Source organism: Daktulosphaira vitifoliae, unplaced genomic scaffold (assembly GCF_025091365.1).
Source record: "Daktulosphaira vitifoliae isolate Bord-2020 unplaced genomic scaffold, ASM2509136v1 Scaffold_3, whole genome shotgun sequence".
NCBI classification, from domain to species: domain Eukaryota; kingdom Metazoa; phylum Arthropoda; class Insecta; order Hemiptera; family Phylloxeridae; genus Daktulosphaira; species Daktulosphaira vitifoliae.
In genome coordinates, this window is record NW_026099574.1 from 19,181,394 (window position 1) to 19,198,391 (window position 16,998).

The 16,998-nt window shown below is 23.2% G+C and overlaps 1 protein-coding gene across 1 annotated transcript; it reads left to right on the forward strand.

Moving 5' to 3' along the window:
* The first annotated feature begins 7,437 nt into the window (after positions 1–7,437).
* On the forward strand, positions 7,438–15,076 carry LOC126901430 (transcription initiation factor TFIID subunit 11). Its single transcript, XM_050677864.1, has 3 exons — positions 7,438–8,361; positions 9,487–9,766; positions 14,350–15,076. Exons 1-2 carry the CDS (start codon positions 7,641–7,643, stop codon positions 9,747–9,749), a joined length of 984 nt encoding a protein of 327 aa, XP_050533821.1. The 5' UTR covers positions 7,438–7,640; the 3' UTR covers positions 9,750–9,766; positions 14,350–15,076.
* Positions 15,077–16,998: the final 1,922 nt, after the last annotated feature.

The following is a 16,998-nucleotide window of genomic DNA, read 5'->3' on the forward strand; positions in this document are numbered from 1 at the left end:
TAATATCATGAATTTGTTTTTATAATATCTTTTAGATCAATTTTTTTTCAATGTATCCAATATATAATATGTTTACATTCATTCCTTGTGTATTATAATGGTATCAACTTATTTTTTTAAATACCAACATACAATATATTTAACTAGCTTATAAAATAGATAATGATCTTTTAAGGTAATGCCTACATGGTAATAACTTATGGACCAGTATTTCAGATATTATTAACATTTTTAATCAACGAAGAGTATTTAAAATTTTATTTTTTTGTAGGCGTTAGAAGAAAATTCCCTTTTTGAACTAAAAAAATTTATTATAGGTACTATAATAAATTGTCATGAAGTTGGATGCCCCATAAGTGATCCAAAGAAATTTTAAAAAATGCTTAAAGTCCGGAACAATTTATGTATGTAACTAACAAAAGCCAAAAAAATTATAAATAATAATAATCAGTTGGTAAGCATTAATAGAATCTTCCTGTATAATTCTATGACAAATTCACATAAATTAGAGACCTTTAAAACAAAATTCATACATGCATATGACTCCTAGACGTATTAGAACAATATATTTTTAAGAATAACTTATTTTCCTTTAATAAACTATCTTTTCATGCATATTTTATAAACAAAGCAGTTTCGATGTGCCAAATCTGCCGGTGTCCCTAGACGGATCATGTTATTCTTAAATTCATAATTTAGTAGAAATATATGTTACTAAAAAGAGTCTATTAAAAATCATTATATTTTAAATATTTAAATATGCTTATTAATTAATTTTTTTTTACTGTAAAAGTATAAGAAAAAATTTAGTATTGTGAATCAAGACTTATCATAAATATTGAATTTTGTATTCCTAACACATTTCTTAATAAATACTGTGCTCCTAATTTAGGAAGTAAATAACCCAGCAAAGTACTTCGTGATAGGTACAATAATTATTTAACAAATCATCTCACAAAATTAAACAAAAATACACACTTAAAAAGCAAATGTATGGGTTAAAATATTTAACTACTTACACGACTTAATTGCTTGTTAAAATAAGTATTTTAAGATATGAGTTCTCCACATAAATACCGTTGTTAGAGCAAAATACTTAGTAATTTAAATACCGTTAAATTTATTATAGCAATTATATTATTGTATATCAGTGTGAAAAACCAATATAGTTTTGGTAACTTTTCTGGCGAAATAATTCTGAAAACATAATATTTTACTCAAAGTTATTTAATTTAAAAAAATAATTTTTTAATTATAAATGCACTTTAACTTAAATTTAAATATATACTATTTATATTTTTTGGAAGTAATAAATAGAATTATAACAAATAAAATATATGAGTTTAGTAAATACAAGTATTTTAGATTTTAACTATCTAATTCTACCCAATATTAAATGATTTTTATACTATTAAAATCCGTATAAATAATATATAGGTTGAATATTATATAATTGATAAAATTGCAGTTCTTGCAAAATAATATTAAAAAAAAATTTATATGTTATAAAATTAAATTAACTATAGGAGTTTTTTTTTAATCAACCGCGACTAGAATTCTTTACCTATAGAATTAATCAAATATAATTTAGAATAATACAGAGTGATTCATTTATCATAAACTACCAAATTAATAAAAAATAAAAATAATATGGTGAATTAATTTTTTTAATATATTTTAGCTACATTTCTTTCGATATATCCAGCATGTAGTATTTTTTTATGTTCACCCCTTATAACAATGAGAACAATAGAAACCCGTTTCCTGACTTACTGAACACCCTGTATATTATAAGGATGTAAACTTTATTTTTTCAAATAGCTACATATATATTCAACTAGCTTATAAAATAGAAAATGATCTAATCAGTTTTTTCAAAAAAATATTAAGAAGTTATATTAAACAAAAATAAAAAAAACAAAGTTTTTTTAAGAGACAATGGTATAGGTATTTTAATCTGTCGCATTAACTTCCGATAGAGTATACTATATAATTAATTACGTTTAGTCAAACACTTATCGAAGATGCAGAAACAAATTAAATTATCGTATCATAAAAAAATAGATTAAACGTAATATTTATAAACATACTTATGACCTACTTGTTTTCAATAGAATATAATAATTCCGTTCATCATAGACGTTCCATGCATATATTATCTATTCATTTTATCTTTTTATAAATTATAAACGGATTAGCACTATATATGATGTTACTTGCAAAAGAGAATTAATAGGAAAATGAAAATGTATAAGATACATGTCACAGAACAATGAAATGATTATGAAAATATACACATTATAATATTTTTATGTATTTATATGAGATATATAGTTGTTAAAATACTTATTAATTTTATAAAGTTTAGTTTTGATAGAAGGACCATCAATTATATAGAAAGTACTACATGTTTGACCACAAATGAAAACTCCGGATTTATAAGTAATCCCAGTTATAAATTTCTAATTTTTTTCATACAATTATTTTGAAATAGTTGTAGTTAAAAAAAATTAATTGTGTGTATAGTCATTAAGCTTGCATAGCTTCTATGCATTATTTTTCCATTTTATTATTTTTATACTTAGACTATAATCATCATTTATACGCAGACCTATAAAATAGTTACTAGATAAAATAATAGAATCAATATCTTTGAAAATAGCTAATATTTTCTGATATATTTGATCCATTATTTGAATCTTGTAACATTCCTAACAATGATTTATGTAAAATTATATTATTAATATTATTATAATTTGTATCATTTTTGTACAAAATAAAAAAAAACAATACTAAATTTACAAAAAAAAAATTGTTAGCGTTTTATTATTTGAAAATAGCAGTGAAATTTTTTATTGAATTATTTTTAAAATGTATTAATATTACACAAATATTTATTTAAATTCAATGGTAGTTCATTAAAATGAATTTCATTTAAAAAATGAAATTATGTCATGTTTATTAGATACAATTATATTACATTGTTACTGTTTGCTTATTTATCGTTCCTATTTTTTTTGTATATAATATCGATAATTAAACGATAATGTTATATACTACAGCTATCATCAAGCCCTTTAATCTTACTTGTATAGGTAAATTACACTAACGGTTAATGTAAAATGAATTGTCAATATTTCTCATATTCAACTTGAATATTTGTAGTTTACATAATATTAAAGACATTTTTTTTTTCATTAAAATATTATTAAATCACCAATTTTTTAAAACTCAAAAACATTTTTCTTTTATACTGACACTATAGTTTTGTTTTCTAAACCAACAAGTACAAATTCATTATTTTATCTTTGGATAATAGTTACTAGTTTTGAATAGTCTTAATGATTTAATTTATTTACAAGATCTCCAAAAAAAATCATTTTCTTCATTCCCATATATTAGCTTATATAAAAAAAATGTATACCAAAACCATAAAGAATTATTTTTGTGATTATTTTAAAAAAAGATACCATAATGATGTTTCTGTGGTTTTTACCTTCAAATAATTTCGGTTATGGACCGTTGATATACTTATTTGCGCTACCTAACTAAAAACAGTCATAAAGTGATTATTCTTCAACGCTAAATATTGTTCACAGTATTAACCGTAACATTAAATATTTTAGCACATGTAAATACAAATTAAAGACAATTATTTGTTGTATGACTTAGTTTACTTATCATACAAATATGGTACATAATTTTGTTTTCACTTTAGCTCTACTATTTTCATATTTTATAACTAGATTTGAGTTATTGTATTTTTTTACATTTGAAATATTAAATAACTAATATTAATTTAATGAAAAATTTTAATAACAGCTATAACCTGGATAATTTTTATTTTTATCTAAAAAATAAAAAAAGTATTCTTTATTAAACAATATGTTATATTATAAAAATAATTACATTTTAAAAACGTAGTTTTAAACACAGTCAGCTGTAAAAAAAAAAGAAGAATGAATAACGAAGAGTTAAAATTGCTATAGTTGTTACAAGATTAAAATCGTTTAATGTAAGTATACATGAACATAGTGCAATAATTTGCACCATCCTTTCAGTTAATCTAGTTAAATCAATCTATAATAAAAATCTATGCAATTAAAATTTTTTTTAATTACATTTCCTCCAAAAATATAAAAATACACAACTACAAAATGACATGCACATTCAACTTCTTTACAGAAGCATATATGGGATTAAAATGAATTAGGTATAAGTCTATTTTTATCATTTTTCATAAGATTTAAAACTGAATTTCATTTCTATGGTTGATAACAAAGAAAGAAGTAAGTTTGAAATTTTGATTTCTCAGGTCAAACTCATTTTATCTGAAAATTGACTTGCACTACTTTTGCTTTAACTTTTATAAATTATTTGATTCCAAATATATTAATTAAACGTTTATCGAATATTACTGCAATTAGAATAATAGATTTATCATAATAATAATAATAGTGTGATTATTTTTAAAGTCATTAGCGTAATTTATAAATACTAGAGATAATTAATATAATAATCAAANTGATTATTTTTAAAGTCATTAGCGTAATTTATAAATACTAGAGATAATTAATATAATAATCAAAGGTAAAAAAAACTAATTATTTATTTATTTTAGTTTACATTTTTATTCAACTTTTGATATTATAAATATTATAAAAGGAATCTATTCTAACTTCTAAAGGAAAATTCCAAGATGAAAAATTCGTCCACGGAGATTAACTCAAATTCTCGAAATAGTGATGAAGAGTTTGTGGTACCATAGCATTACTAACTTAGCTTACTGTACCTGAATTGTAAATAGTAATCTTAAAATTAATACATATTGATGACACTTCAAATCTGGTTTACACCAATGAAAAAACCACATTTGTGGTTTATATATATATATGTTTTTTGAGCTTGATCTCGAAGGAAATTATTTTCTATGTAATTTTTGATACGTAAAATTTTATTCATATTAATTTAAACATGTACATGGATTCCAGGACTTTATTCATGCGAGTCAATATGTAAAAAAGGTCTTTATTATCAGAACTACATCCAAACCACTAATTTGTCATAAATGAGTCTTTTAGATGTAAACCTGTCTTTATACGGTTTATTACATTTAAAAGAAATCTAAAAAAAGTTTAGATTTCTAAACTACGTAATGGTAATGGGTTCCTGATACTATCATTTTATTAATTTGTGAACAAATATAAAGTTCTATTATAAAGAAGTTTAAAATTCTAACTTTGATAAATATAACTTCAGTAGTATTATAGATATACAGTTAAGTAAAACTGTTTTGTAGTTTTTGAATCTTTTTATTTAATATACTTAAAAAACATTTTTTAAAGAAATTGAACGTAAATACTATAAAATAAAAAATATTGTTATTGTATTATACAATGTTTAATTGGTGACCAAATAATAAAAAAAAATGGAGAGTAAAAATATTTATAAGAGACAATCTACTTGATGACCCTTTTAGGTATGCTTCTGGATAATTATTAGGTTTATTTTTTCTAGTAACAGAGCTAGTTCAACTAATAATAAGTAAATTATTATATATTTATGAATTTATTACACAACTAACAAAAAAATTAACTTTCCCCAATTCATTTTTATTAAAAAAACCTTACTTCTTCTACTCCCTTAATTTAATAAAGACTTATAAATTTGAAATACATTGTATTCTTAATGTTTTTTAGCTATTGAAATAAATAAAATTATAATTATTGATTTAAATTCAAGATAAAATATTACGTCAAAAAATATCAATACTATATATTTCTTACAAAAATGATAGAAGTACAAAACAAATATGTGTGTAATTTAAATTATTTTCAAAAAAGTAATTATTGTTTGGTTAATATATTTAAAAATATTTTTTTTACAAATTTCGCAAACGCTACTATATTTACTATATTTGTTTAAATTTAAGAAGATCATCTTGGCTTAATTTCCAATTTGCCTCGCTCTCCCTTAAACCATTTAAGAACTTAATAATATGGTAAAGTAATGTACATCTATCAATGGTAATATTATGAATCATATTGTAATATTTATAGATTATATCCTTAAAATTAAATCAATTATGAAACTAATTCTCTTACCATATGAGTAATTATGTGACAAATATTTATATTACTTAACAAACTCAAAACTTTATATTATTTTTAGTTAAATATTAAAACTAATGTTCTAGTATTTCTATTATTTTATTCAATTTTTAAAATAAGTTAATTATTGGATATAACTAAACTTCAGATCACTCGGAATTGTAGCCATATTTTAAATTAAAATTAAATTAAAGAACTTTAGTAAATTAAGAACTTAGATTGAACTAGTTTGTTTTTATACAGAAAAACGTATTAACTTAAATTTTAACTTTAAGATAACTACAAAAATATTAAAATAATGTTAATTTTTTTATATTTTTCTTTTTACTTAAAGAAGTTAAAAAAATATATATTTACTTATTGATCTGTTATAATCTAAAAAATATATGAAAGCTTGTACTCAACTTAACATACTATTTCCAATATAAATTTTATATAACGGTTTAAAAAATTGTCTTAACTTGTCTAACCCTATTATTTAAAAATAAAAAATTTATTAATTAAAAAAAAGTAATCTTTTATAGATAATTATTTAAGATAAAAATGTATATTTTATACAATAAAATTTATCAGAAAACTCTAATAAAACAGTATAATAAATATTTTTCAATAAAAATTTCGATAAAGTAACAGCAACCAGTAAATCATTTAAATGTAATAAATAGTTAAAATAATTTAAAATATAAAATATTACAATAGGCGTTGAATCTATCAGAAGAAAATACAACTTGTCTTATTATTAATTAATACAATCCACGTATGTTACTCGACCCAAAAATTACTTATTGCGCGACAAAGAAAAACGAGGACTCCAATAGCTCAACATATATCATCTTTTTACATCCATTTTGATTTTAATTGGAACACAAAACATGTTTTTGTATTACATTACATTGTTATTATTACCATTACGTTAGTTGATGTGTATATACACGAAGAATGGCGTGAAAATACTTGTTAGCACAGTTCATGGTTATACGGTACACAACATGTAAGACGAATTTTTAGGTATTCAATGTCTTCCTATCTTCAGACATTTTTTTAGGACTCATTGCATATAAAATACTTCACCATGTCTAATAATGCACTCTTCTTCATAATATCACATGAATCTATACAAAAAATGGAATATTCCATATTTTAAGTTATTTATTAATTGAAGCATAATTAACCATTAAACCGTCAAAATAGTATATAATATATTAGAATATTATTGTTATATTTACAAATATAAGATTAATTTTTAGTAGGGGTATACAGTAGGGGTAATAACTACTACTGTCTTCTATCTTACAGTCATATGACGACGTCTTTACCACCGTTACCTCTTACATTCGCTTCGGTGTTACAAGTCGCGGACTTGATCAGTGCAAAGAGCGTTCGCGAACCGTCACGACTATACGCTCCTCGCAACCTACCGTAGCAATGATTGTTTATAGATACGACTACGATACGCGCCGACGACAATTACAATTGTTATTGTTGACATTAAAACTATAGGATATAGTGAGTGATAAGGAAATATCAGTCATGCTGTCAAGGAAAGTTGTCAACTATAATACAATTAAGACTATGTTTTTGCTGTTGCTGCTACTGGAATTCCGGGACATAGATGCTTCATCTACATTTAAATCTTTAAAGAACGACGATGCTTCAGTTATGTGGTCTAAATTTGGATTAATTGTCCAACATTACACAGACTCAGGTGATGGTTTGCAGCAGCTTACACATACCACTGAAACATCAGGTATAATTATTAAGGCACCTGAACCTACACCGATTATTGAAACGCGATCACCTCTAACGCCGATTAAAGACTCACATGCTGAAGCTAAGTCTTGGACTCAAATATCAGTGACTCCTCCACCGCGGACTACATCATCAGCTATAATGATGGCTTCTACACCAATCAAGTTCTCATCGGGGTTTACTAATACTACGAAAGACGTAACCTCAACCCAACCTTCTTCAAGTACTCCAGTATCTCGAATGGTACCTTCTAAATATAGACCAATGGATGGTTCATCAAAACCCGTCATTACCATAACTTTTCCTCCGCCTACTAATACGGTAAGACCTTCTGAAAGTACAGAAGTAACATCCAAAAGAGTAAGACAATATGACGATGAAGATGATGATGATGACGATGACGATGACGATGATGAAGATGAAGATGAATATGATGATGACAATATTAAAAGTGAAGAAGAAATAGAAGAGATTGTTGAAGTACAGCATTTAGATCCCGAAAGTAAGTATTAAAATTTAAAATACATATATATATATATATATATATATATATAAATTATATTAATTTTTACTAGACATTTTTTCTCTTAATATTATAAAAAGAAAAGCAATGCGCATCTGCGTTTTGGTTGATTTGATTAGACAAATGCAAATCATTCAACCATCAAACTATCTGTGATCCGAAAAATTACACAGAATATTTGCTTTTGTCCAAAGAAAGTTATATACGTTATTACAATGACAGTAAAAATAATAACCAATAAAAAAAAAAACATTTATTTACGACTGTGGGTAAGTATTGGTTTGTGGTTTCGACCTTGTATAAAGTAATGAATCTGTAAACTAGTACATTTTTTAGTTTTATTGATACTATCAAGATGGTTGAACCGTATATTGAAATTAAGCATTATATTAGTTTTTATATAGCTGTTGTTTTGGATTTACAACTAATTAAATTTAATTAAAACAAAGAGTGAAGCAATTTAGATTATCAGGATTTGATGTATTAATAAATCAAACAGCATTATTAAATAAAAATTATAATATTATTTGACAAAATAGTAATTTACAATCTAAAAGTGTTCATTCTTAATAAAATATCATGCCGCTCATAGAAGTTTGTGAAAACAAAAATATGATAGTTTTACTATTAAGAATGACACGATCATTGTTTTCTCATTTAACGGTAATAAACACTCTCAAGCTATGGACACTGGTTTTTGGATAAACAAAAATGGTGAGTCAGGATTTTAACGACAGGGATAATCTACTGGTTGAAAACGGACAATAAATGGACTCGACGATGAGTCGACTTTCTAAATAACACGCTTCTTCAGTAATGCGCGTTGTATGATTTTGTTATTTTTCTTACTCCATCTGTACTTACCAGCGTCTCATAATGCAAAAACAACACTAACTGTACTACTTTAAATTAAAGAAACTTCCATGACTCTGCACATTTACGAATGATAAATATTATTTTAAACGACAAATAATTACAATCGACCTAGTGGACTTCTGTGTAAATTATTCTACGTATAATATTCACTTTTTTCAATCATTTGTTTTCCTTTGTTGAATTAATTGAAAATATAATTATATCGATTTGTATGATACTCGTTTGCAGGTTATGGAGAGGAAAAACCAACGATATTAAAAAAAAAGCGCAGGCGAAAAAAACATGGCAAAAAGCACAAGCCATTTAAAGTCAAGGACTTCAAAAAATTAAAAAAATTTATGCTTCCATTACTTTTAGCATACAAGCTTAAATTTTTCACTCTGGTACCACTAATGTTAGGTGGTTTAGTACTCATCGTAGCCACAACGGGGTTCGCTGGTTTTTTCTTTGCTCTGTTTGCTGTTGGACTGGGTCTTAAAGGAGGTCGTTAAGGATCTTAACGGAAAAAGTATGTTTAATTTGATACACTATACTTTTATCACGTGAACTTAAATAATACATAATTTTTTTAATTATATAGAAATAATTACTTTATTTTTTTAAATTCAGTTTGTATATTTATTAAAATAGAGGAATATTCATGGTGAATAAAAAATTGTTCATAATTTCTAATTTTGCTTTACCAAATTACATTAGTTTAAATTATAATAATTTCAAACTCTTATTTAGATTTTAGATATATTTTTGAACCCTCAAAAAAAAAACCTAAAATTTAATTGTTAAATTAATTTCATAATATTCAATGTATAATTTACTGTGTCGTCAAAATATTATCGCATAAACAGAAAGAATTTCGTAACAAACAACCCCAACATATCATGAGATTATTTTATGTCATCCGGTAAAAAATAATCAAAATAAAACAATGACCGTGGTATGTTAGATATCTAATAATTGTTTAAATCAAGTTATTATTGTGTATAATTGGTAATCGCAAGATTACAAATTTGCAAAACAGTAATTGGCTATTTTAATGTCGGTCTTTTTCGAGAGCAATGACGTTGGCCTCATAGGAAATAATAGTTTTTCCTGTGAGAGCATCACAATTTACTAATATGAAAAGTAAAAATATCTATTTTTTATATATACATATTGAAAAAATCATTATAGATACATAATTATAATGAGACTACCTTCGAAATATTAATTAATCTTAAAATTTAACATGATAAGGTCAAAAGTTAGGTTATGGTTTTAACAGCGATTTCATAATATTTTTGGTTCTACAATTATTAACATTACTCAAAAAATTATTTTTTTAAAAAATCGCTATAGGTCAATTGACTGACTTACTAGATATAATAAAAAACATTTGAAATGATTTATTTATTGTAATAATTATAATTTTTAATAAATTCCAAGTTAATTTTTTTTCTTTAAAAATCATTTAAAATGTAAGTATAAATGATGTATAAAATTTATATTAAGAGTAATGGGATATTTTTTTTTATTTAAAATTAGTCAACAGTTATTTTACAGTTTTAATGTTTTACATTGCATTAATTTTTAGTTGTTACTAAGGTGGACGAGAATTGCACATAGACTTACAGGTCCATTGTACGCATAACATTTACATTAACTCAATTTATATACAATTATATTTTGTTGACCAATGAAAAGTTAAATATTTTTCTATTTATCTTGATCTTCTAAATATTGAAATGAGAGAATTTTTTTACTGACGTAATTTAATTATTTCATTATTTCTTATTTATAATTTAGTTAAATCGATGGAAATATTTAACAATTATTGTTAAATATTTCCATCGATAAATAATTATTATTTATGAAAATTCATGCAACCTAAAAGAGTTTACTATTTATCAAATTATCATCTAAATATCAAATAAAATTATGACATTAATTCGATTTTGAGATGCTCATAAGTGATGTCATATTGTTTTCAAATTTAGTAATCATTTATTTGCTAAGTATGTGACAGAACAAAATAATGTTTAATGAAGTTTCATAAAATTTATAATGGGGGAATTATTCAAAAGCTGATATGTTACAAAAATATAATTTAAAATTTTTTTTACAATATATAGAAATTAATTTTCTTACAATTTAACAAAAACAAGCAGGTCTAAATAAATAAGGTTTGGTTGATTTTTTTTGCACTTGAATATTTTGTTAGAATCAACATATATTTAAAATTTGCTTTTGTACTCTAAATAGTTTTTTAAAATTGATGTTGATATTTCAACTTTATCATTAGACATTTTCATATGAAGTTTACAATTGACATCCAATTAAATTTTGTTTCAATAAATCATTTCTTAAAACTTTCCCCTTTCAAAAAATAAAAAGTATAAAAATTTATTTGTGTGAGCATCAAAAATGATTACTTTACCACCAGATTTTTTTAGACCTATAAGAAAATTGATTCTTGATTTCTATTTCATCGTGTGGTATGTGGTTCTGGGTAATTTAACTTCAAAAGAATTTCACTTATACATGTCGAAATTTTTTTTATTATAAATCTAAATTATAAAAAAACTTACTATTGAGTATAATTGTTCTATTGTCTGTGTTTACCGTGGCTTTAATCTTCACTGAATTTAATGTTCTGACAAAAATATTATCAATATTCGTTTAAAATAGTACTGTATTTTTTTTTGATATAATAATTTCAAAAAACATCAATCTTGACTTACAAAATATATTATCAATAAATTTATAATGAAAATATAACCATCTAAATACTATTATTTTTTTGTATATCATTTTCATTTAGTTCATAAGTTAAAGATTAACTGATAATTTTGTTTAAATATAAAATGCATTTTTGTAGTAGGTTCAGCCCCTAACAAAATGAAACATTAAGGTGGCCAAAAAAAAGTCAATTAGTAGTTTAATTAATGTGTTCTGAATACATCTAATAATCGTAAAACAAAAGTTCATCTCAAATAGTATTACTTCATCACAATTAGAACTTTATTTTGAATTGTTCACAACGTAATTTATTTCAATAAATTTCAATAAATAAATTTCAAAATTTCAACTGATGTACAATTGTTTATTTTTTGAACTAGACATATAAGTAATAACAAAAGAATATTAGTTTGGAAATAATTCTAAAGGTCCCCAACGTACGGGTACTTTATTCATTATGTTCGGTTATGGTCTATTTAACTCATCGCTTCTATTTGAACGACCTGAATTTATATAGATATACCTTTTATGTGTTGACTATTATTCTTGAAATTTAATAAAAAATAATAATATCGTTAGTGTTTATAGATAGATATTACTATTAGAGTATTGTTATTACTGCTATAAATAGTAGGCCATCAATAGATTATTAATGAAATAAAATATTTTTTTTATGTTAATAAGTGTATTAGTTAGTATAATTTAAGTGTAAATGGATAATATCACAATCAATTAATGTTTTGAATTATTTGAAACACTAAATAAAGAAATTTTAATCTTAGAATTATTATTATTAATTTAAATGAAAACGTTAGATTATTTCTGTAGTTATTATACAAAAGCTAATAAATCAATTTTAGACGTTTTTGAAGATAGCAAAAACAAATTAAAAATGTTGACAAAGTCTATGTAAATTGAAATTTTTGAAGTTTAAAAAACATATCTCACTGTTCAAATTTAGTCGTATTTTTTTAATACACTAAAAAAGCATCTTTCTTTACACACATAATTAAAAACTCAAAAACTCATTTTCTGATATAGAAGCTTATAAATGTGAACTACAGATTATAAGTTTTATATTTACTAAGTTTCTGAACCTAAAGCTTTCGAAAATTAATTTTTCAAAGATGTTTCAATAACTATTATTATTATTTGTCAAACACTTATCTAATATCACTGTGTGCAATGAATAAGGCAGTCACTCAAAAAATGCAAGTTTAAGATTATGAGGTATTTTAAATTAGGTTTTACTCTTATTAAAATAACTTTATAACCCTTTAAGTGTCATGGTATACTATTGTACATTCATTTTTTTTGTAACTGTAAATTCAAATTAAAACAGTGCATTCAATAACATAAGGTGTTAAATTATGTAAACAACAAAATTTAATCATTTTTTCAAACTTATATTTTAATGTGAAAAATAGATTTCTCTAAAATCAATAAAAAATTAATTTTGAGCCATTTGAATAAAAAATACAAAGTCGATTGTAAGAGTTAAAAAAATAAATATTTAATCATTTTTAAAATTCTCATTAATAAAATCTTACCAATTCATTCTATATTATCTACATTAAACCTTTATAAATTACATCTGATATGTTGAACTATATACTAATTATATTTTTGTATAAATTTTTTTGTAATATATTATCATTGAAATTTATTCATTTACATTAAATTTATTTCTTGTTTATTCTCCACAAAATTAAATATTGTAAAATTACTTTATTATTATATTATCGTATGATATAAAAGTAAAAATTATTGTTATTATAGAAAAAAATATGTAGGCTATTCGGTGTTAATTATATTTGTCACGGAGTAAAGTGTAAACTATTTATTTTAAATTCCGGTAGCATTGTACGGCACTAGCTTAGTTTCAATGCAATTTGATTCGGATATTGTTAAAAATATAGTTGGTCTAGAAGTTTAAACAAACCAAACTATGAAACATATTTAATCAATTATTAAAGACTCTAAAAAAGCGAGTTTGACATTAGATCCTGTGATCTGTTTTCTCATAGTATTTTTTTTTATTAAGTTAATATTTATTATTTAAATGTCGCACACATAAAACCGTTATCTGTCGCTTTTCTATGTCTATGTTGATGGTCTAACAAGGCAATAGATACTTTTTTAACTATTATAGTTTTCATCACATCCGTTTTTATAGCAATTTTGTGTAGGTTCACATAATATAAAGGATTCCTAAACTCCCATTTTGGTTCAGCAACTGTCGGAATTATGACAGTTAAATATATATCATAAAAACATACGTGAGCGAAAATATATTTTCTCTAATAAAAATAACTGCATTTGCAATATTTTTATACTACATGGTAATTTATACACAATAATTTTATACGTTTTCAGATTTTCTCTATTTAGGATCCATCACAATAACTATGATAATGATGAAGTTGTCACAGTATCGCATACTATTAAAGCAAACACCAAAAGACCGAATATCGTTTTTATATGATATTTGCCAGTCACCATTGCTCAAACTATAAAACAATTTAAGTTTAATTATTTTATTATAATAAAAATTATTTTCATTAATTTAATTTTAAAAATCTTAGATAATTCTTAAATAATATTATCTAGTTTTGAACAAATGTGTAAATAATGAATTACTTTAAATAAAATAATGTAACAATATTTTATTTATTTACTTACATAAATATATTGTACAAAATATTTTATAAGTTTTATTTTTAAAGCTGATCATATTCGTAGTTAATTTATTTTATGTACAGTGATTAAACTATAAAATTAAAATTTATAGTCAGCTAAAATTAATATAATTTGAGGGGTCTAATATGTATGGCTGTGTCGTATAGATAATGCAATAAATGTAATGTTAATTGGATCGTATTAATTTAAATGATTTAAACCATGTATTGCCATTATGTATACTTTTTCAAAGTTCATTAGATTTTGTAATCTACAATTAATTATTTTCTAATACTTAGTTTAGCATTATTTTGAACTTTCTTCAATTTTCTATTTCATTTAAATTTTAATATCAAATAATTTGAATGAAAGATTCTTATTTGTATAATTATTTAAACTTAAAATTCTATAACTAATTTTATTTATCAACAACACGTTAATATTTCTCAAATTATAAGTATTATGTTTTTATCGTAAATTTTAAAACTAGAGAATTTCTCTTATAAAATATATTTAATACTTTAAGTAATATACCTTTAATTTTCACAATCATTATATTTGTCTTATGTAATAATTTGCCAAATGTATATTTATATTTGTATTTAAAAATTATGAAAATATTATATATCCTCATTTTTAATTTAATATTTAATTTATTTCAAGATTTAAATTAATATAAATAAACCCAGCACAAGGGGGTCGCGGCACAGTGATGACGTGGCATAGTTAGATCAAGTATAATGATATCTAACAGTGATTAAAATCACTATCATAAAAAACGAATCGATGTAAATCTTTAGATAGTATTTAATTTAAAAAAAAATGGTGGATTATTCCAAAAGCTACATGATCTGCTATTTCCTTATTAATATCCTGATCAATATAAAGTATGGCAAATGAAAAAGGGATATAAATATTATTTCTCATAAAAAAATTATATTGATACATAAACTTTGCAATAAGTTATAGCATAATAAAGTTAAAAATGTAAAATACAAAATCGAGAATTTTCACACAAAAATAACATTCGGTGTCCATTTTTACCATGAAGACAAAATAAAGTCCAAAATTTGTTTTTTTCATAATAAAGTATATTACATTACCTTTAATTTTATAAATTATATTAAATTTATAATCAATATAATTAAAATAAATATAATTTAATTTAATTATATTGATTTGATCATTTTTAAAAAAGTTATAGCAGTTTTAAGTAAAAAAAATTGAAAAAATTTCGAAAGTAGCAATTTTTTAATTTTTAATTATTTTGAAGGTTTCCCCCATTTATTGGGAACGAGGGAAATTTTTTCAATTTTTGAGGGTAATGTCTTTGACTAGATACGATTTGTGATCTTTTAACGTTTCGTTGAAAGAAAGCGTTCCAGTGAATAGCTGAGAAAAAATAGTAAGAGATACAAAAAAAAAAAAAAATAAAACACATCATAGTAAAACCAATACCTTCTCAGCTTCTCATCGAAACTAAAATTAACACAATTTAGGAAATTATTACTTAATATTTCATCTTCAAAGCTTAGAAGGTATTAATTTTACTATATAGTGATTTTTTTTTCTTTTTTTTTCTCAGCTCTCACTGGACAGAACACTTATTTTTGACACAATACGTCAAAAGATAAATAGTATCTAATAAATAAAATGTAAGAGTTAAAAATAAATATTTTAAAAAGCATTTTTGTAGCTTTTAATGTATTTCCAATAAGTATATTAAAAGAATAAAGGTTTCATTGTAATTAGGACTACGATGTAGAAACTTGTAATCACGATTTAATTAAAGAAAAAGGAATTTATGTAGCTTTTGGAAAAATAAAACAATTTTTTCAAAAAATTATACACTATCTTCAGATTTTCATTGAAGCATTTTTCGATAAATATTTTTAACACTGTCAGATATCATCTATACTTGCCTTAACTATATTATAACTCCACTGTGTTATCGGTTTTTTTATACTGATACTTAATTAAATTAAAAATTAGTTTAATGTTATTTAGATAACTCGCATAATTTTTTTTATACATTTAATCAATGTAATAATCTATGATTGATATTACATATTTTTTATTTAAATTTTTAGCCATTTAGAATGGCTTAGTCAAGTAAGTTAGACAGCCTAAAATATCTCATTAAATATAAAAAAATAATTTTTATAAACGAGGGCACAGTTTTTAAGAGCATAAAGCTTGTAATGTATCACACCCTTATTATACTATGAGTTTTCTATTCTTAAGAGTAGTGACAGTGGTGTGTATTTAATAGTTATATTTAAGAGTCTTGCATTATTTTATGCGTTTTATTATCTTGCTATCTTGATTTTTAATTTTATAAGAAAC

Coding starts and splice junctions, on each gene's coding strand:
- LOC126901430 (XM_050677864.1), top strand. CDS start 7,641: ATGCTGTCAAGGAAAGTTGTCAACTATAATACAATTAAGACTATGTTT. Junction 8,362..9,486: donor ACAGCATTTAGATCCCGAAA/GTAAGTATTAAA, acceptor ACTCGTTTGCAG/GTTATGGAGAGGAAAAACCA.